At 41.8% G+C, this 20,859-nt stretch overlaps 1 protein-coding gene across 2 annotated transcripts in view; it reads right to left on the bottom strand.

Annotated features, from left to right (window-relative positions):
• Patj (PATJ crumbs cell polarity complex component) overlaps window positions 1–19,300 on the bottom strand; it is a 307,127-nt gene extending 287,827 nt beyond the window's left edge. For both annotated transcript variants that reach the window (XM_055628777.1, XM_055628778.1), the window contains exons 1-6: window positions 18,967–19,300; window positions 7,005–7,060; window positions 6,737–6,903; window positions 3,712–3,906; window positions 2,001–2,140; window positions 258–453 (exon numbers count right to left, since the gene is read on the bottom strand). In XM_055628777.1, the coding sequence (XP_055484752.1) occupies window positions 258–453; window positions 2,001–2,140; window positions 3,712–3,906; window positions 6,737–6,903; window positions 7,005–7,026 (720 nt within the window). In that variant the 5' untranslated portion in view covers window positions 7,027–7,060; window positions 18,967–19,300. The remainder of the gene's footprint in view (window positions 1–257; window positions 454–2,000; window positions 2,141–3,711; window positions 3,907–6,736; window positions 6,904–7,004; window positions 7,061–18,966) is intronic.
• Between the last annotated feature and the right edge of the window lie 1,559 nt (window positions 19,301–20,859).

Here is a 20,859-nt window from a genome sequence, read left to right as displayed (position 1 = left end):
ACATCTTATCACCAAATAAGTTATAAATAATAACCAAATTTGCCTCTAGATTAAATAATAATCTTCAATTTAAAAAAAAAAAAGACATTGAAAAGACAGAAACAAAACAAACAAACTCCTCCAACAAATGTCTTGTAGCTGCCACGTGGAGATATGATCACCTCTCTACAATGAAAAGACTTCCAAATGACTACCAACTATTCTTGTAGTGAAAAACAGAATTTAGAATGAAGTATGTCCCCAAGCTTTTGACCCACCGCTTCAGGCAGAGCAGTTTCGGCTGAGCTGGTAGAAGTTCGGCCCTGTGTGTGACCCACTTCCCGGGCCACAACCAGACGCAGAGATCCAGTGGCTTGCTGTAGTAGTGCAATTGCCTGCTGATGGGAGACATTCTGAGCCAATGGGATGTCATTAATGGCCAAAATTTGGTCGTTTTCCTTCAACCTTTGATCCCTAATCATACAAAGAAGAACTTGTTTTAGGTACTGGGATAAGCTGAACACGCACACAGGGCTGGCTACTGTGCCTTTCTATGAATCAGGTGCTCCACTAGCAGATACGCATCTCTTACACCATCCTTCCTCAGGTGTAACACTGCCCTTTTACACTTGCAGTAAAATTAAGCCACTTGAGCAAGACTGCACAGCTGAAAAGAAAAGCAACATCCAGCCTCAGACTACACGAGTTCTTTGACTAATGAGCCTACAATAGACTTTCTGCCCCAGATAACTTGTCTCTGAGGTGCTGGTATTACTTTTGTGGAATGTATTCAGATTCACATACAGGAAACATTCTGGATGACAAGGTGTTAACAGGGTATTTAGGAAGGTTTCTGCTATGGTTTCAATGTCCATGCCCCCTGAGTCCTGTAGAAATTTAATTTCTATTATAAAGTATCAAGAGGTGGGACTTCTAAGGGATGGTCAGGTTAGGCTATAAGGACTTTCCACTCATGGATAAGACTGGTGCCTTCACAAAAGGGAAAGTTTAGTCCCTCACTGCCACGTCCCATCTTGCCTTCCACCATGTGATGAAGGAGCAAGAAACCCAAGCCAGTTGTAGACATCTTGACATTGGACTTCTCAGCTCCGAGAAATGTAAGCCAACGTATCTCTGTTTATCACAAGTTCTGAAAGCTCAGACATTCTTTATAGCAAAATGGATTAAAGCTGAGTCTCACAACCATCTTTAAAGAACTAAGAAGTGCTGAATCTAGAAACACATGCGCGCACCACTGACAGACGGCTCAGTGACTGTGCAGTAGAAGGTCAAGCTGCAAGGAAGACTTGCGCTCACATGATAGATAAGGACATCATGCATCAGACCATCAGCTACACAGCCAGGAAGGACAGCCAGCTACTGTATCAGCCCTTCCCATGATGTTCCAGAACTCTATAGGTAGATGCTGTTTTAGAAAAGTAAGTTGTTCCCAGGAGATGGAAGGAAGGAGTTGGGAGTGACTGTTAATATATAAAATAGGGTAAGAGCTTATTTTCTAGTTGATGAAACTTTCTAGAATTTCTACTATTTCTGGGATAATGGAAATGATTGCAAAGCACCAATGCATTAAACAGCACACATCAAAACAGTAAAGTATATGCTATTTTGATCCTATCCCAGTAGATCTATTATTTTAAATTCATCAGAGACACGAGAAGTAAACATCTATAAGCAGAGACAATAAATCTGAAAACAAAACATTACTGACAGAATTTTGTAACCATACCCTGCCACTATTGCTATTATTCTATGAGGAACATCTGAATAGTGAACACAGGAAATGAGACATAAACCAAAGACTAGAAATTGAAGAGGCAGAGACTTTGTGCAGAACCCTTCAAAAATAACAGCAGGTGCAACATGGACTCGGCAGGGTTAAGGGGCCTCTAAAGAGCAAGCCAGCACCAGCTGCTTTGTTACCTTTTTACTGCTACCTTCTTACTCTCTTCTCGGTAGCATTTCAGAGCTGTCAGGAAAAAGAGAACAAACTTCATCCTCACCTGTCTGCTACACTCCCTGGATGGACTTCTTTCACAAAAATGTCAATTAATCCCAGACTTTGGCTTCTCAGAGCCACCACACTGAATCCAAGGCCTCCAGTTGAAGGGCGCTCTATATCTATATATTCAATGTGTCGGCCCTAAAGAAGGGAAGGCGGTCAGACAGGAAGAAAGAAACCCATGACATGCATTTAAATACCACCTTTCCGCAGAACTGAAAGCACAGGAGCTCCAAGTCAAAGACTGAAACTGCTCAGCCCACAGCTGCTTCTATGTCACTGCCTTCAGTGTAAACATGCTCCGCAGTTTGGTGATATGCTCGTTCGGGGAAACCTTTCAACTTGATTGTTTTCAGCACGGCACTGAGAAGCATTTTACAATTCATCCTCATTATGAGATAGATTCCGAGCAGGACAAAGACAGAAAACAAGCATCCTTTCTCACAGTAAGCTCTCAGGTTACTTTGTACATAAATTTCTTTAAATTCTCCTGATGCAGACACATTTTTAAAAAGGAAAGTAAGTCAAATTTGCAGGAGGCACCTTTGTGTTCAGCCCAGTCAGAACCAGCTGCATACATAGCATTCTGTTATAAGTTCTACAGCAATGAATTAATACTCCGTTTCCTCGGTCATTTCAAAAGCTACAGAGTACAAGGATTGCAAGCTACTTTACCGTTTTATTAGCAACTGCATGTACAATATGCGAGTCTCATAAATATAATCAAATCACAAGTGCATCATGCAGAGCATGAGGCGTTTAACTCCATGAAAAGAGCCAGGATATTTTTCCACTACTGCAACCTGAAACAAATTTTCTTTCTATCTTAAGCCCAAATGTATTTATTTATTTACTTACTTGTTTACTTGCTTATTTTCCTCTCCTTTGGTTTTTTGAGACAGAATTCTCTATGTATTCCCAGCTGTTCTGGAACTCACTATGTAGACCTCACAGAGATCTTCCTGCCTCTGTTTCCCAAGTGCTGGAATTAACACGTGTGTACCTCCAAACCTTTTTTTTTTTTTTTTGAGGACTGACTCCATGTTTAGTTACGTGTATGGGTATAAGTTTGTGAGTAGGTATGTGTACATGAACTGCCTGCTGAGGTCATAAGAGGGCTTGGATCCCTAGAGCTGGAGTTACAGGCAGTTGTACGCTAACGAATATGGGTGCTAGGAACCAAACTCAAGTAAGTCTTCAGCAAGAATTTCTAAATTTTCTTTAAAAACTTCAAAACCTTCAGTTGTCTATCACTTACTTCTTGGTAGGTATTATGAGCTACACTCAAATGTTTGCCTATATGTTCTAAACTATATTCATTATAACTCACAAATTCCACTTTGATATAAAATTAAAACGGAAATTTTCTCATGGTATCCAGTTTTTGTGTATTTTCTTTACTTTTTAGACAGGGCTTCACTATACGCTCAAACTGGACACAAATGAGAGACTGCCCTTCCTCAGCCTGCTGAGTGCTGGGCTGCAGGCTTTCCCTAGCATACCCTACTCTCCTGTGTCTTAATCGCAAGTTCTAACACACAGGTTAGAAGTAGCATCAATTCTTCCTAACAATGTAAAAACACAAGCAAACAAAATACACAGTAACACGTATTCAGGCAAAAAGATTTAAGTATAAAATAGGTCTCCTTTTTAAACTGAAACAGAAGAAAAACTAATAAAGCTAAATACTCCATGACAAGACATGACCATACCTGAGCCATCTGCTGAATGACTAAGTTAAAGTCTTCATTTCCTGACTTTGGAGTCCAAGGTAATAATCCAGATGCAGTTAAATTACTACAAGGTCTGTGAGCATTCCCATTTGTAATGGAACTGTCCGTGAACACTAACAAGCCCTTCCGAGAAAAATCAAAATTGGCTGAACAGTCCGAGGGGATATGGCTGAGCTGTTGGAGAGAAAGATAAAATCATCAGCAGAAATCCACAGAAAATAAACAATTTCTATCTATTACATTATATGTGTAATTTACACACATATTAAAGAAGTAAGGGGCAGGCATGTGACACCTGACTTTAAGACCAGTACTTAGATGCAGATGTGAGTTTGTGAGTTCAAGATCAACTTGGTCTACATTTAGCAAGATACAGGCCAATTAGGGCTACAGAGTGAAACTCTTGTCTCAGCAAAGAAGGAAGAAAGGAAGGAAAGAGGCAAGCAGGGACGGAGGGGAGAAAGAAAAAAGTGAGAGAGGTGTGTGTGTGTGTGTGTGTGTGTGTGTGTGTTGTGTGTGTATGTGTGTGTGGAAAGAGAGAAAGAGATGACTTGGCAGTTATGCTGCTCTTCTAAGTATAGTTCCTAGCACCAATGTCAGGCAGTTAACAACTGCCTATAAGTCCGGCTCCAGCAAATCTGACACTTCTGTCCAAACAACACACACAAAACTGCACTCACGTGCACATAATTAAAACTAAAATAAAACTTTAAGAGGAAGAAAACACATAAGGTACCTAACAACAAATCAGTATGTTCTTATAGCTGGTGCTCTTTAATATTACATAAAATGTTTAAAATCTGTTCTTGATACATCTAAGACACTGGGCCCTTTCGCATTTATCTGTATACCTCCATGAAGGAGGCACAGAAGATCCACAGAGGCCCACACAGCACTCACAGCAACAGAGTTTAATAAGTGTTTCTAAGAGCCAGATTCTGGACTGAGATTCCTGCATGTATGTTACACCATCTCATTGAATCTTTTGTAATAACCCAACTGATGTCATTCATTATCCCACTTGGTGAATTTGAAAACTGAGGCACACAACATCCTTGTATAATATTAATGGGAAGTAAATCACAAGGCCACTTAAACACTCCACAAAAGAACATCCTACCATTACAAGAAGTAGTTTTTGTGAACCACTGGCTGATCAGAGTGCTAACACAGTAGAATAAAAGCAACATTAATAACAAATGTCAAGGAGGCTGGAGAGGTGGCTGGGTAGTTATCACCACTTGTTGCTCTTCCAAAAGACCTGGGTTTAATTCCCAACACACACATAGTGGTTCACAGCCATCTGTAACTCTAGTCTAGGGTATCTAACACCCTCTTCCAGACTCTGCAGCCACCAGGCACAGATAAGGTACACAGATGTATAATATAAGCAAAGCATCCATACACATAAAAAAAAAAAAAGAATAAAGATGAGGACAGTATCTTACATGTACAACAAAGAGCTGTAACCACAGAATTCTTACAATATGGTTGCCTAAACAAGACCTACATAATGACAACGCCAGCTGAAGTACCAGCTGAAGTACCAACATGAACAGGGTAAATCTCAGAGGGCTCCACCCTAGATGAGTTACAGCCAGTTAATGTTGAGGGTGGCGCAGAAGCAGCCACCCTGCCAAGTGGTCATCCCTAAACACATATACATCTGAGCATCACTAAATGAGCTCAGCAGGCTGTATTTCTATACACATGTGTGTATATGAATGCACAGATAACTAAAGGAGAAGACGTCATGGAGTTTAGAGGGAGTAGGAGAGGTTGGAAGGATGAGACTATAAGGTGGAAATGTTATAAACTGGGTGCTTATGTAAGAAATTCTCAAAAAATAAAAAGGGCCTGACAAAGTAGCACAGGTCTTTAATCCCAACACTTTGGAGGTATGGGCAGGTGGACTTCTGTGAGTTCTAGGACAGCCAGGGCTACATAGTAAGATCCTGTCTCAAATAAATGATTAATAATAAAAACTAGTGTTTTTAAAAAAGAATAAATGTCAAACCTACAGTCAACATTCCAACAGGCAGCATTAACTGACTCAGTTAAAAAAAAAAAAAAAGAAAGAAAGAAAGATATGATTAAAGCAGGGAGGGGGAAATACTGGTGTACCTGGTAGAAGAGGGTAAGAGCTAGGAGAAATGTGTTCAATATACACTATTTACTTGTGTGAAACTGTCAAAGAATTAATAAAAGACAGTCTATTATTACACAAACAGCAAGTCCAGGAGAGGCCTCTGATTAACGTGCTTACCATGCACTCTGACGATCTGAGTTCAAATCCCTAGAGCCCATGCAGAAGTGGAAGGTAAGCAACAATCCGTGAGCGTGTCCTCAGGCCTCCACATGTACCCAGACATAAACACATACATACGCCATACCCACACGAAAATCAACTAGTCAATATACTTGTTCGAGAGAGAGAATGAGAGAGAAAGAGAGAGCGAAGGCACAACAGTTGAGGTGATAAAGGCACTCGCAGCCATGCCTGATAGCCTGAGTTGGATCTCTGGGACCCTCATTGGATAGGGAGGGAACCAACTGTACAAGTTGTCATCTGTCCTCCACACCTGCCCGTGTACATACCAAACACACACAGACATGCTCACACAGAATAAAATGTAACAAAATAACCGTAACTAAATAGACAGTAAGTGCCGAGAGCTGAGAGTGGAAAGCAGCAGCAGAGTGCCATCACACATAAGGCCCTGGCTCAATCTCAGCACTGTACAATAAAAAATACAGTAAGTTAGAAGCTACTTTATAGTTTTGAATAAAATGTTGTGATTCTAAAGCACTTGATCTTTGCTTATTTATCACGCTCCAAAGCCCAACATACACTTGATCACCATTTACACCATCCACGAGTGCTGCCCACAGCCTGCAGGCCCCACGCAGCCTTTGCTAAACTAAGAGTTCCAATCCTTCTAGCTCCTCCTATACTCCTCCCCTGGTCTGGATCCATCGGGGAAAGGCCTGCCTAGAAGCTTACCTGTCCTTTCAGCTGCTTGATGGACTGCTGGAGTGTAAGGATCTGGTTGAAGAGAGGGCTCTTCAGGGTCTCGTAAAATGCAGACAGCTTCTCATTCTGTGTCGTGTCACCCTTCTCCTGAAGTTTCATCCTGAGGCGATCAAGGACCTGCAGGACCTGCATTTTCTCTTGGTTGGAGAAAGGTGATAAGAGCTCAAGTTAGACACCGTAGCACAATCCATTCTGAATCAGTAAGTAATTTAACGATAAAAACGGATAACTGTTATACCTGCAGCAGGATTCTCAGGCATTTTGGATTATTCTTTTCAATCACTTTCAAAAAGCCTAAAGGAAAAAAAAAATTAACTTTTGTTATAGATGTCTGCAGTCCTACAGAGGAAACCAAAGCAAACTTCAAGAATGTTCTTTATTAAGACTGACTCAGTGAAATTCAAATTAAAACCACAATAAGACATCAATGCATGTCCACTCAGATGGGGAAAATTAAAAAACACTAGAGTAAAGCAGCTAGAACTACCACATACTGTTAGCAGGGAAATAAAATGACACAATCACTTTGGAAAATCATTGGGTTTTTATATTTGCTAAATTTTTATAGTTTAAATCATAAGTAGTTTCCTTTTTTTTTTTTTTTTTTTTTGCTTCTGTTTTTTGAGGCAGGGTTTCTCTGTGTAGCCCAGGTCATCCTGGAACTCCTTCTATAGATCAGGTTGGCCTTGAACTCACAGAGGTCCGCCTGCCTCTGCCTACTGAGTGTTGGGATTAAAGGCATGTTCTGCCACCGCCCAGCTTCTGAAGTAGTTTCTTACAAAGTTAAAAATATACTCATTATATAATCCATCCCTTCTGCTTATAAATTCATCCAAGAGAAATGAAAATATGACGTGTATGTGAAAATACATAGTATTATTTGTAAAAGGCCCCAACTAGGAATACCGAGATGACCAATCATAAACAAGTGAATAAGCAAATAAATATTATATGTAAATACAGCATTCGGGGGGAAAGCTACTGACACAACTAAAAGGATGAATCCCCAAAATACTATGCCAGGGGTGGGGAGGTAGGGATGTGGCTCAGGTGGTAAACTATGTAACTATTATTATGCAGGACGCCCCATGTTCACCCCACTATCCCACAAAACAGATTAACACTGGGTGGATAACTGTAATCCCAACCCTGGAAGGATGGGACAGAGAGATCAGACATTTGAGGCCACGTTGGGCTACAAGAGGTAAGTATCAACAATAAAATTCTCTTCAGCATTGGTAAAGGTCCAAGCAGTCCATGCAAGTGCTCCCTAGGATGAAAACTCCCCAAAAACCTGTACACAGGGCATCTCAGAAACACCTCCTGTGTACTCAGCATTACGACTGCACAGCTCTCACAACAACTACCAGGCAGCTGTGAAAACAGGGCGGCCAGAAGGGCACCATCCTCTTCTATACCTGCACAGAGCCCCAAACCAGCTTGATGGCCATTAACGTAACTATCAGGAAGATAGGACTGCAAGCTCCCAACTCTAAGGGCCATTTCTATAGCTGAATGTCAACTTGACATGTACTCGCTCATGAGAGAACAACAGAAGGCTGGACTAAGGCAGGTGGGAGGACAAACCTGCACAGCCCTTCAGGAGGACAAATGCAGAGGCGGATATTTAACTCACACTCTCTTCCCAGGATTTCAATTTCTGGGTCTCTGTCTGTTTCTGTCTCTCTATCTGTCTCTCTGTCTCTCTCTCTCTCTCAGCAAAATGATGCACACACGAGTATTTTTTACATACTTTTTCATAGAAAAACTCTTGCAAAAGTCAATGATCTCCAGTCACTGAAATGATAGAGTAAGCTGAAGCTGGAAGGAAGAAACATCACAAGCATATGGCTCTGTCCTTCAGCCTCGGGGGGTTCCCAGACTTTAGGCCTCTTTCTTGACAAACACACTTTGACAGAGTCCTTTATTTTAAAATGTCAGGTACAGTGTCTGTGAATCCATGCACTCATGGGGCACAGCTGGCTGGGAAACAGGAAACAGGCACGTTTGGCTTGCATAAGTAAAAAAAAAAAGCTTATGGAAATAAAGGCTTCCAAGACAGAAAAGTTTTCCTTGAGTTCCAGGCCAGCAAGACCCAATCTGAAATTAAATACAATCAATCAATCAATCAATCAATCAATCAATCAATCAATGAATAAAGTAAGCATGTAAAAACAAATTTAAAAAAGAAAAGAAAGGCTTCCTTTAGAGAAGTATTTCTGTATATACCTCTCAGAAAAAGTATGCCACGTTAAAAAAGGCGTCTCCAAGAGATCAAAAGAAAATTTTTTCAAAAAAAAAATCTTCGTTTAGAAGCACATCGTCGCCACAGTCTAAGACTCGGGCCACGACAGTGGTGTGGATCGGAGCCTTACATACACTAGGCAAGCACTGTACAGTCAGGCTGTATACTCAACCGCATCATATTTCTTATAGCCATAATTATGTGCCAACAGGTCATGTTTCGTTACCATGTGATTAAACTATCTAATTCCACAGGGCAGGCTGTGTGATCAGGACCACAATGAACTATAAGAGGATAAATCTTCTCTAGGTTTGAGAGATTTGCAATTCTACTTGATGCCTCTAATGGTCAGCCAAGTATTTATTCTTTGCATTTCATTATTCTCTCCTGCTCAAGGGAACATATTCCTGGCATCAAAACCATCTGCTTACCAACAAACCACTTGCTATTCAAAATAAATGTGTTCTGAAACTAAATTTTACTTGAGTGGACAAACTAAGGATTTCAGTGATGCTGTAAAATATGCCCTCAGAGGTAGCTTCCTATGGACTCCTCAAAGGACTTCAAGCTTGTGGGCAGTCTTCCATCAAGTGTGGGGAAGTGCTATTTAGCTGCTGGCTAAGGTCCCTCCAGCATGGACAGCTATCTGTGTCTGACTCCGGCTGTACACTTACTGAGCGCGAGCTCAAATCCACATGAGACCTGAGCATGCTGGAAAACATACCCTTTTTGTAAAAACAGGAAAGTTGTGCAGCAATGGGAAAAGCAGAATTAGGGGGAGATTTGTGTTATTTTCATACTTCTGTAAGATTAAAAAAAAAAATGTGTGCATTGGGGAATTCTCTAGGGAAAAAAAAAAAAAACACATTTAGGAAAGAATACTTATTGCTTCCAGAAAACAGGAAAGAGGCATTTAAAAGTGAGCCTTGGAGGACTGAGATTACAACTCATAATTAGAACATATGACCAGCATACATGAGACCTTGGATTCGATCTCCAACACCACAGAAATGTAATAAAACAGATATTAGCCTCTTTACAGAGTTCAGTGTTGATTGAATTTCTATTCAAAAACTATGGGTTAAGAATACGGTTCAGTAGTAGAATTTTTTTCTAGCATGTGTGAGACTCTTAAGTTTTTTTTTTTAAGTTTAATTTTTTTTTGTTATTATTAGTTACATTTTATTAACTCTGTATCCCAGTTGTATCCCCCTCCCTTATTCCCTCCCAATCCCACCCTCCCTCCCTCAGCTTCTCCCTGCCCCTTTCCAAGTCCACGGAATGGGGAGGACCTCCTCCCCTTTTGAGACTCTTAAGTTTTATTCTTCACTACTGCAGTAAAAATAAACAACAGCACTAATTTTATAATTTTTAAAAAGTGGGAAAAGTGCCAGCTGTGGTACACACATTTGTAATCCCAGCACTCAGGAGGCTACAGGAGGATTCAGGTTTGAGGTCAGCCTGGGCTACTGACCCCAACACAAAAAGTGAACAAAAACGACCTGGGCATAGGAAAACATGCATATAATATGCCCAGGACACAGGAGGCTGAGGCAGAAGGACCTTGAGTCTGAAGTCAGTCTAGGCTATAAAACAGACCCAACCTCAACAAATACATATAGGTAAATAAATGTAGTGAAAGTAACAAAAAGATAATAGCTAAGGTGGTCTAAGAGAACAAGATACATAGCAAGATAGCAACAACAGCATCAAACTGCAAGGCAACAGTAGCATTGTTGTGTACCATGTGCTAAGGGAAAGCTTTCATGCAAGCCTGGTGCTGCCAGCACAGAATCCACAAATTAAACATGGCACAGTGTTTAATTAATTAATTAAAATCTAGGGTATGACTTTGTTGGAACAAATATATCTAGGCACACTGATTAACATAAGAGTCTCTATGCATCTACAAGATGCAGATAAAAAGAAAAGGATAGGTTAGACTAGACTTACTACAAGTGTAGACTGCAAATTGATGGTAGGCTAGCAAAGAAATAAGTACCAAGACTGGAAATGAGCAATCACATACCTTCCTATGACATAGCAAGGTATGGCTACCATAATATATACACACACACACATATATATCAAGACCCGTCTCTAAAACAATGATTTTCATAATAATTTCTTGTATCCCCCCCCCACCCACTCCAAAAAAAAAATTCTGCCTCTGAAAGGTTGGTGAGGAGGCACTGTGCTGTTTTAGTAGGTTAAGCAGCAGGCTGGCTTTAAGCCTGGAGTCAGCAGAAAATAGTCAGAGACTTCTAAATCAAAAAGTATTGGATCCAGATTTCTATTTTAAATAGGAATGTATCAGTCAAAGTGTGGTGATGTATGATTAAGAGGACTGCCCTGGGTTTGAATGCAGCCTGGAATACACACTAAGTTCCAGGCTACTCTGGGCTACAGAGACATACATACATAGGCTTACATGTGTGCACATACATAAACACACACATAAATAAATAATATGCTTTAATGCTGTCTGAACTTTCTGAGAATATATTTCCACCACTAAGAATCTGTTGGGCTGGGGTAGAGTGCTTGCTTGGATTTAGAAAGCCCTGTGTTCAAGCCACGCTGTAAATAAATTAAAAACACTGGACACAGATTCAAGGTTTTCTGTTTGCTTTTTAGCAACTGTAAAAATACACTACTAAGGCTGGGGAAAGAGTTCAATGGATAAAAATATGAGGAGAGCAATTGGGTCCCAAGCACCAACACAAAAGTAGTGTAGATGTGAAAGTTCGCTTGTAACACCAGCTCAGGGAGAAGAGACTGGGGATTCCCAGGTTCAGCTGGCTCTAGCCTGCTGGACTAGCAGAATCAGCCAACTCTGGTGCAATGAAAGACCAGGCCTCAGGAAATAAAGTAGAAAGCAAATAAGCGAGACACCTGATGTCAACCTCTGTCTTCCACACGTGTTACACTTGCACATATGTGTACCAACACACATGTACACCACACACACAAGGTAAATTTAAAATTAAAAATATGATACTTTACTAACTGTATTTTAGTGTATATACACAATTCTTTAAATGCATAACAAAGACTTCAAAGGGGGTAAAAATTGTATTATCAGGATTGTAGAGCTGGCTCAGCACCAGAGTTTGATTCTCAGAACTGCTGCTCACAAATACCTGCAGCTCCAGCTCAAGAAGGATCTAATGCCCTCTTATGGTCTCTGCAGGTAAGCACACTCACATGCACACACACACACACACACACACACACACACACCCGCACAGAAATACACATACACATTATTATAAATAAATAAATATTAATTTTTAAATTGTCTCTCAATGGATGAAATTGAAGGCATCTTGAAATCTATGAGAAAAGAGATCCCCTCAGTAAAGATTAGGTAAAAAGCAGCTGATCAATCCCCTGACTTGTGTTTAACAGGGCTGACCTATGCAAACATAGAAGACCTAGGAAATATGGCAATTTGGGGGCTGAAGAGTAGTTAAAGGCAGTCACTGCTCTTGAAGATGACCAAGATTTGGTTCCTAGCACCCACAGAGGCTCGATGGACTTCCCTCCAATAATGGGCTGTGTGCCTGGAATTATAAACTGAATAAACCTCTTCTCACCTAAGCTGCTTTCTGTCAAGATATTTTGTCACCCAGAAATGAAACTAGAATATGTTTAATCTGAGTACAATTTGCCATAGATAGGCTACATACAACTGCCCATGGGTAAAAATTAAAACAGTAGGACCCAGTGTTGAAGAATCCCAAAAGGGCTGGGAAATATCTCATCGGGTAAAGCACTTTCAAGGAAATGTGCAGACTACAATTGGGATTCCCAACCGATGCTGCAAAGTCTCACAGGTATGGAAGCCACCAGCAATCCCAAACTAGGGAGGCAGAAAGAGGAAATCCCTTAGGCAAGCTAGCAAGCTAGACTAGCCTTAAGTGGTAAGCTCAGGCTCAGGGAGAGAGCCTGCCTCATTAAATAAAATGTATAGCAACCAAGGAAGAGAGCCAATGTTAACTTCAGGCAAAAAAACACAAAGAAAAAGAAGTTTATTTTACTCAGCAGGTCCTAGTCCATCACTGAACAAGAGTTTGGGACATGAATTTTTTATATCAACTGTAGGTTTGATTGAAGAAAAGTATAATTGTGTGTGTGTGTGTGTGTGTGTGTGTGTGTGTGTGTGTGTGTTTAATCCATGTCCTATTCCAATACAAACTGATGGAATAGTTGGGGGTGGGGGAGATGACTCAGAAAAAAAAAATTGAATTTAATCTAAATTTCTGGTTTATGAACATTTACTGAGAAAGAAATAATCTGTTAACTCCTCAGATCATGAATCTAAACAGCCAGATGAGATGGTGCACATCTTCAATCCCAGCGTTCTCGTGAGGGAGAGACAGGCAGGTCTCTGTGCATTCAAAGCCATCCTGGTCTACATCTGGAGTTCCAGGCCAGACTGGACTACATAGTAAGACCCTATCTCAGGGTGGAAAAAAAGAATCCAAGACAAAGTAAGGACTTTTATTAGCTCGTGAGAATTTAATTTCCTACTAACAAATCTTGATCATCTACTTGAAATATCTGGAGAATAAGGTCACTGGCTATCTTGCTGGGAAAGCATAGGCCCCATTACAAGTGGGTAGTTCTTAACTCCAGAGCTCACTGAACCAGGAAGCTTGAAAATCCATGAGCTTAATTTTACCTGTAAACTCACAGTGAAGCTCTTTAAAAAAAATGAAGTCCATGAACAGCTTTAACTATGCTTCCTTCAGAGTCAAAGGTCAGGATTTGTTCATCTTCCTTAAAGTTCCACCTTTACTAGGTACTTGTCACTAACAAAGAGAATCCAAGCCAGAGTGTCGGTGGCTGCCCCCAGAACTCTAAATAACTGCATCAGCTGTCATGCAATACAAGCTCAAGCACCACGGAGGCATTAAAGGCCCATTAAGGGAAAGCTATTTCCCTCTGGTCAGGAGAATGGAATCTCTGGCCTGGGTGGAGACTTAACATTCCAGTTGGGCAGGTCAATACACTGGCTAAGGGACCAGCCTCAGGAAGGCTTGATCCTCCTTACTCCACGCTGAAGAGATAGGAGGAATAATTTTTCCCATTAATGCCACAAAGCTCTGTTAGGTCTGCCCTCCCAAATCCTGACTCAGAAAGGCATATTTTTCCTTTTTTTTTTCTTTTTTCCTTCAGATGCTGGCCAGAGCCTACAAACGCCTTTTCTGGTATGATAGGCTTCTGTCTTTCTCTAGAGCCCCGTTCCCCTTGACCTCCATGACATACTCAAATAGCATGAATTTTTCTCTCCCTCTTCTCTAGCTGCCTCCTCCAGGCAGCTGCCTAGATTTACAGCTGGTCCTCCTTGGGGTTTTTCTTTTAAACTCTAATAAAGTTGTCGTTCTCTAGCTTCCTTTTGAGCCACTCTTAAATTCTTTTAATAGCAATGCTAAGAACTCTTCAGAGTGGAGTATACCAATTTCCCTGATAACATGTAGCAACTCCACCAGGTCTCCCCAAAATTTTCAGCAACACAAGTCAGGTTTCCTACAAAAGCCTGGAGAAAGCTTTTCTAGACCAACTCAATATAAAAAATGTACATGTTTCCACTGTCAAAAGACCACATCCCTAGAATGTAAGAAAAAGCAAGCCCAGAATGAGGCTAGATGCTAAAGCTACGTGAAATGTTTTAAGGTCACCCAAGAGTACAGATGGAGGAAATATTGCAATCTAAGTTGGGAGATACCATGAGAAATCATATTAGTTCTTAAGAATACTTCAGTTGGCAAAATATGAATTTTATCATTGAAATACCTGAATCAATTCCTATTTGTACTCAACTCCAATTTGGTTGATTTTGTATAAGTTAAACTGCTCTGTGTTATACTTCTGTCATTATGTTAGTGACAGTTTTCCCCACACAAGTAACCGCAACAAATCTGAACAAATTTCACACTTATTAAATCTCTGTTCATGTTCTTTAAGATTTATTTACGATTTATACCAGTGCCTCATTTCCATGTGTGCCTGTATCACAGAAGAGGGCATCAGATCTCATTATAAGGGTTGTGAGCCACCCTGTGGTTGCTGGGAATTGAACCCAGGATCTCTGGAAGAGCAGCCAGAGTTCTTAATCCCTGAGCCATCTCTCCAGCCCTATGATCATGTTCTTAATGGATGCTGCAATCAGTCCTCCACTGAAAGGGCCAGAATGTTGAGTCCACTAACAATGAACTACTGCCTCAACGCTGGTCTATTTCCCCCATGTGCAGACTGCACCCTCACGAGTCTCTAGGATTATGGTCATACTGTTTTCTTCAAATTCTAAACAACCTAGTAAATTGACAAGGAAGGCCGTTCTAGGTTTTGGAGTCCTACCCATCAATGTTCAGTCTCCTTTTTCCAACAATCATTCTTCTGCTGCTGGGTGTGTAGCTCCCACCTGTGATTCAAACACTTGTAGGCTGAGGTGGAAGGGTTCCTGAGTGGTGTAGGCTAACCTAGATTACACTAAGAGTTCCACGTTAGCCTGGGCTACATATAAAGACCCTATCTCCACTTCTTCCCAGAACAGAAAAAAAAGAAAAACATACGTCTCTGCTGAATTAACTATTTCAGCATCTATTCTATACAACACAAGGCCATTCTGAAAAACATTATCTTACTGAGGTTCTTAATGTCTTATCATCTGTGTTCCACAAATCCAAAAAACTCAATTAAAACACAAGGGAACGATGCCATGAAGGGGGAGGGGGGGAAGACAAAACAAAACAAAACAAACAAACAAAAAACTATACATGAAAACATGGAGGGATGCCACTGAGGAGAACTGACTTCACGGGGGAGAGGTGTATCAAATGCTCATGACTTTTTTGGCAAATAGCTAAAAATAAGAAGAAATTTCAAACTCAACTGTGCAAGTTGAGGACAACTTGACCCTCAATATTCATTTAGCTCATCCCCCTTTGCTTGTGAAGTTAATACAAACTTGAAAAGAAAAAGAATTCAGAAAAAAAATCATATTAAATATTTAATTGTTGAGAAGACTACATAAAATACAGCATTTGGCCTAGCAAATGGCACACACTCAACAAATGAAGACTATTATTGTCAGGGTCACTTTCAATCAAAATTACATGACAGTTTGCAATTTCAAAGACTTTAATATGTCATTTGTGGTTTTGCTATGTAATCAATACAGAGAAGGCGAACAATAAAACCTTTCATCAGTGCAATTAATACAAAGCACATGATCAAAGAAAGGCCTCTATACTAATTTTTTTCTTTTTTGAGACAGGGTCTTACTATGTAGCCCTGGTTGGTCCAGAGCAGACTGGCCTGAAACTCAGAGATCCTCCTAACTCTGCCTCTTGAGTGATGGGATTAACGGCATGCACCACCATAAGGTGATACACACCTACGTCCCAGCATTCCATAGGCAAGAGGATGGTGAGTTTGAGGCCGCTGTCAACTTACACTGGAGTGTTAACGCTAATATCAAATCTGCTGAAGGGTGAATACATATGGAATCCTTACCTAGCATCTTCTGGCAGAAAGAGAATATGAGCCGCAGGTTTAATTTTAAATTTCTGACAAGGGAAGGAGAGATGGCTGAACACTTAAGTGTTGATACCACCTTTACACAGGATCCAGATTCAGTTCCAGGACCCATGTCAGGCGCTCACCTGGCTTCCCTCCTCGGGCACTTACATTCAGTTGCACATAACCACACAGACACTTAATTTTAAAAATAATTAAAATAACCAGGCAGTGGTGGCACATGCCTTTAATCCCAGAGAAACGAGGCCAGCCTCGCCTACTGACTGAGTGCCAAGACAGTTAAGGCTACAGGGAGAAACCCTGTCTTGAAAAAAAAAAAAAAAAAAAGAATAAAATAGTAAGAAGAAATCTAAAAGTTTTTGATAGTACCATATAAAAGAAAATGTAACTTTAATACATATTTTATGTAACCCAATACATATAAAGCATCATTTAAATATACAAGTAATGTAAAAATAAGATATTTCATACACTGTTTTTGGAATCACTTACAATGCATCTTAGTCCCAAAGAGCCCCATTTTGCTTGTTTCTGTGTTCACCACAAAGCACTGACCTATCCTAGACTTTTTGAGAATGATTGCAATGTTTTTAGCAAAGACTTCTGCCTCTCAGCTCGGTCTCTGACTATCCCGGTAAGAATGCTAACAGGCTTGAGTTCTTCCTGATTGCATCTGAGCAGAGAGGACAGCGGGAGAGCAGTTGCTTGCTGCAACAAGACACATTCTAGAACTGTTTCCTCTCAACCTCTCCAAATCCCAGTGAGGCAGATGATTTCCAAGTGGAGATCCAGCACAAACCACTTGCCAAGTCATGCCTATCCTTAAACTCTACCGGGTCCTCAGCACCTATCTATTCATCTCACTAAAAATGTACTGTTTGTTTGTAGAGCAAGAGCTTAGCATGTGCAAGGCCCTGGGTTTCCACCCTTAGCACCAATAAATAAATACAAATAAATGCAAGCACTAAATCCTTCCATTTGTAACAGAATCTACACTGGGGGCTCTAGAAGACATCCAAATATATACAAAATCCAAGTTTTAAAAAAAAATGTATCAATGATTACATGATCTCAAATATTCTGGCAAAAAATCCCTGTTTTCTCAAGAAACTTAACTCTCCCATCAAGACCAGCAAAGACTTCAGCGAACTAACCCCTTTTTGGCTTCCCCAAAGCAATGTGTTTGTGTTAAACTTTAACAAAGCAAGCAAGTTTAGGCTGCTTAGCTGTTTGATGTAAAAATAATTATTAAACCCAACTGTAAGTACTGGGAAATGTTGGGCTGTCTCAAGAAAAAGGGAATTCGTTATGAAAACACAGATCTATATTTCTATCTTCAAAAACACAAAGTGAAGCCGGTGATTGTCACACACACCTTGATCCCACCACTCGGGAGGCAGAGGCAGGTGGATCTCCCGAGTTCGAGGCCAGCCTGGCCTACAGAGCAAGTTCCAAATCAAATCATTCTTCCGAGGACAAGTCCACTCATTATACACCACCAGTAACAGCACCTAAATTAGTATGGGTACAACCGCTTTGCAATCCGCTTCCAAACTCTAGCAGTAAAAATCTTCCACACCTGCATTTCTTAACGTTCAAATTATCTTAAAACTTCAATAATCTTTATAAAGGCTATCAGGGCCCTAAAAATATCCAAAGGTCACCTCTCGTTTTCTAATTCTGCAAAATAAACAGATTGCCGTTTTTCAATCCCACCTCTCCCTAGCTTTCACCTAGACACGGTGAGGCCGAAACCAGGGGGAGGCTGGCCAGCCTGGAAGGTGCTCTAGCAGTGTCAAAGGAACTGACAGCATTCTAGCCCTCCGTAGGCTTCTTAATTGAAGACACAGTCGTTGGACACCTACCGATGCTAAGACCATATAGGTCAGAAGCAGAGAGGCAATCTAGAGAAATCAGGCCCAGCAAGGTGTGCCCTCTGAGACAAACGAGTCAAGAAGGCATTCAAATCAGAAGTGATAAGAGCCCACAGGAGACAAAGTGCAAGCGAACACTCCAGGGAGGGCAGGGGCATTCGAAAGATGGGCAAGATCTGGAAATGCTTTCCAGAACTTGATGCCAGGCAGGAACCCAGTAACTTCCCTGAAGGCTGAGAGCCACCTCCCCAGCTGAGCAGAGAGAGGCCCTAGGGACGCGAGGCCCACCCGAGGCCAGGTCGGCCCCTCCGCTCCCTCCCTCCGTCTGCGGGGAGGCTCCGCCCCGCTCCGGGAAGCCGCGGGCACTGGATCCGCGAGCACGCGCGACCGCGGAGCCCACAGGCCGGGCGGGCCTGGACGTCGGCGCCGGGCTGATCGGCCGGGCCGCGGGCCGCCATGGAGCCCGCGAGCCGCCCGGCGCACCCTCCTCCGGCCCGGGCCGCCGCTCCCGCCCGGGGCGCCGCGAGCCTTACCCGGTCCGGCGACAGCGGGGTGGGAGCCCCGGGGCTGCGCGGGCACTGCCTCCTCAGCTGGCGGAAGTTCGGCGGCTGCCCGCACCTGGGCGGAAGTGCGGCCGCCTACTCACCTGGGCGGAAGTGCGGAGCGGGCCGCCTCACCTGGGCCTCCGCCCAGCTCGGCCCGGCCGGGGCGGGGCCGACCCGGAGCCCTTGGACTTGCACCCATCCGTGAAAGTTCCGCGAGTGAGACCCTGGAGAGGAGGCCGGGGCCCGTGCGGGCAGGTGCGGAGGTGTGATCGACCCGCGCGAGACCCCGAACAGAAGACAAGTCCACTTGTGTCCCTTTATGTGCTGGCTCAATATAAAATTTTGTAAATGTCAATCTCTGTGTCCCCATCATCCTAAGTGTAATTATAAGTGTCTTCTTTTTTTTCTTACTCAGAATTTTGATGATAAGCGTTTACATTATCTAATACAGCCTACTCAATGCTAGAGGGAATCAATCATCAGTTATCTTACTGAATAAATGCACTATTAGGCACTGTGATTGACGGGGATGACAGATAAAGTGGTATCTTCGAAAGATGAATATGTACAAACCTCTGCAACATGAGGACATTTGCTGGTTATGTGTTTGCTAGTTTGTGGCTGCGTGCTTATTTTAGAGGGAATAGCATTTGTTAAGCCTTTTAAGAAGGTATGCAAGTTTTTCCCTAATTAGGGAATAAGATAAAGGTGTCCGTTTTCACCTGTCCTGGTCAACATACTACTTCCTGGAAACCTCAGCCTGAATAGACAAGGCAAGTAAACAGTGGGCCTTGCCTGGCAGTGGTGCACACCTCTAGTCTCAGTGCCCTGGAGTTTCAAGTAGTATTTTAAGTCCCTAAAAGAACATAAAAAAAAAAAAAAAAGAAAGAAAAAGAAAGAAAGAAATGGCACACTAATAGAAAGGAAGCAAGTGAAATCTTGTTTGTGGATGTCATAATTTTAAAAGTAGGAAAACCAGGGAAGTTTTAGGATCCAAAACCAACAGAGAAAAATTAAGGTTGGGTGGGCAAAATGGCTCCATGGGTGAAAGCGCTTACTGCCCAAGCCTGACTGCATTCAAGTTCTATCTCAGGAACCCATACAGTGGAAGAATCAAACCAATTCCAGTTGTTCTGTGACCCTCATATGCCCCCAGTGCCAGTGGACCATGCATCCTAACACACACAAATGTGAAAGGAAGGAAGGAAGGAAGGAAGGAAGGAAGGAAGGAAGGAAGGAAGGAAGGAAGGAAAGAAGGAAGGACAGTCCTGAGTCCTGTGGGTGGAGACAAGAATATTGCTATGAGTTCAAAGTCAGCCTAAGGTACATTGTGGATTCAGACCAGTTAGGACTACTGAAGTACATAGTAGGACTGATCTTGTCTCAGAAATAAATGGATAAATATTTTAAATCAATAGCTTTTTTATACCAAATAATGGACATGCTAAGAATGAAGTAAAGAAAGCAACCCCATTCACAATAGCACAAAACAAACACAACTCTGGTATCTTAGTTCCCTGCCTGTGTTGGCTAGTTTTATGTCAGTTTGACACAAGCTAGAGTTACCTGAAAGGAGGAAACCGAAACTGAGGAAATATCTCCATAAGATGCAGCTGTAGGGCATTTTCTTAATTAGTGATTGATGGGGGAGGGCCCAGCCTGCTTTGGGTGGTGCCATTGCTGGGCTGGTGGTTCTGGATTCTATAAGAAAGTAGGCTGAGCAAGCTTTGAGGGACAAGCCAATAAGAAAAATTCATCGGCTCCTGCCTCCAGGTTCCTGCCCTGGTTGAGTTCCTGTCCTGACTTCCTTCAATGATGAAGAGCAATACAGAAGTGTAAGCCAAATAGGCCCTTCCCTCCCCAATTGCTTTTGGTTGTGGT

This window comes from Psammomys obesus, unplaced genomic scaffold (assembly GCF_907164565.1).
Source record: "Psammomys obesus unplaced genomic scaffold, mPsaObe1.curated_primary_1811, whole genome shotgun sequence".
Classification (NCBI taxonomy): domain Eukaryota; kingdom Metazoa; phylum Chordata; class Mammalia; order Rodentia; family Muridae; genus Psammomys; species Psammomys obesus.
The sequence above is the reverse complement of the archived record's forward strand: the minus strand, read 5'-3'. Positions and strand labels throughout refer to the sequence as shown.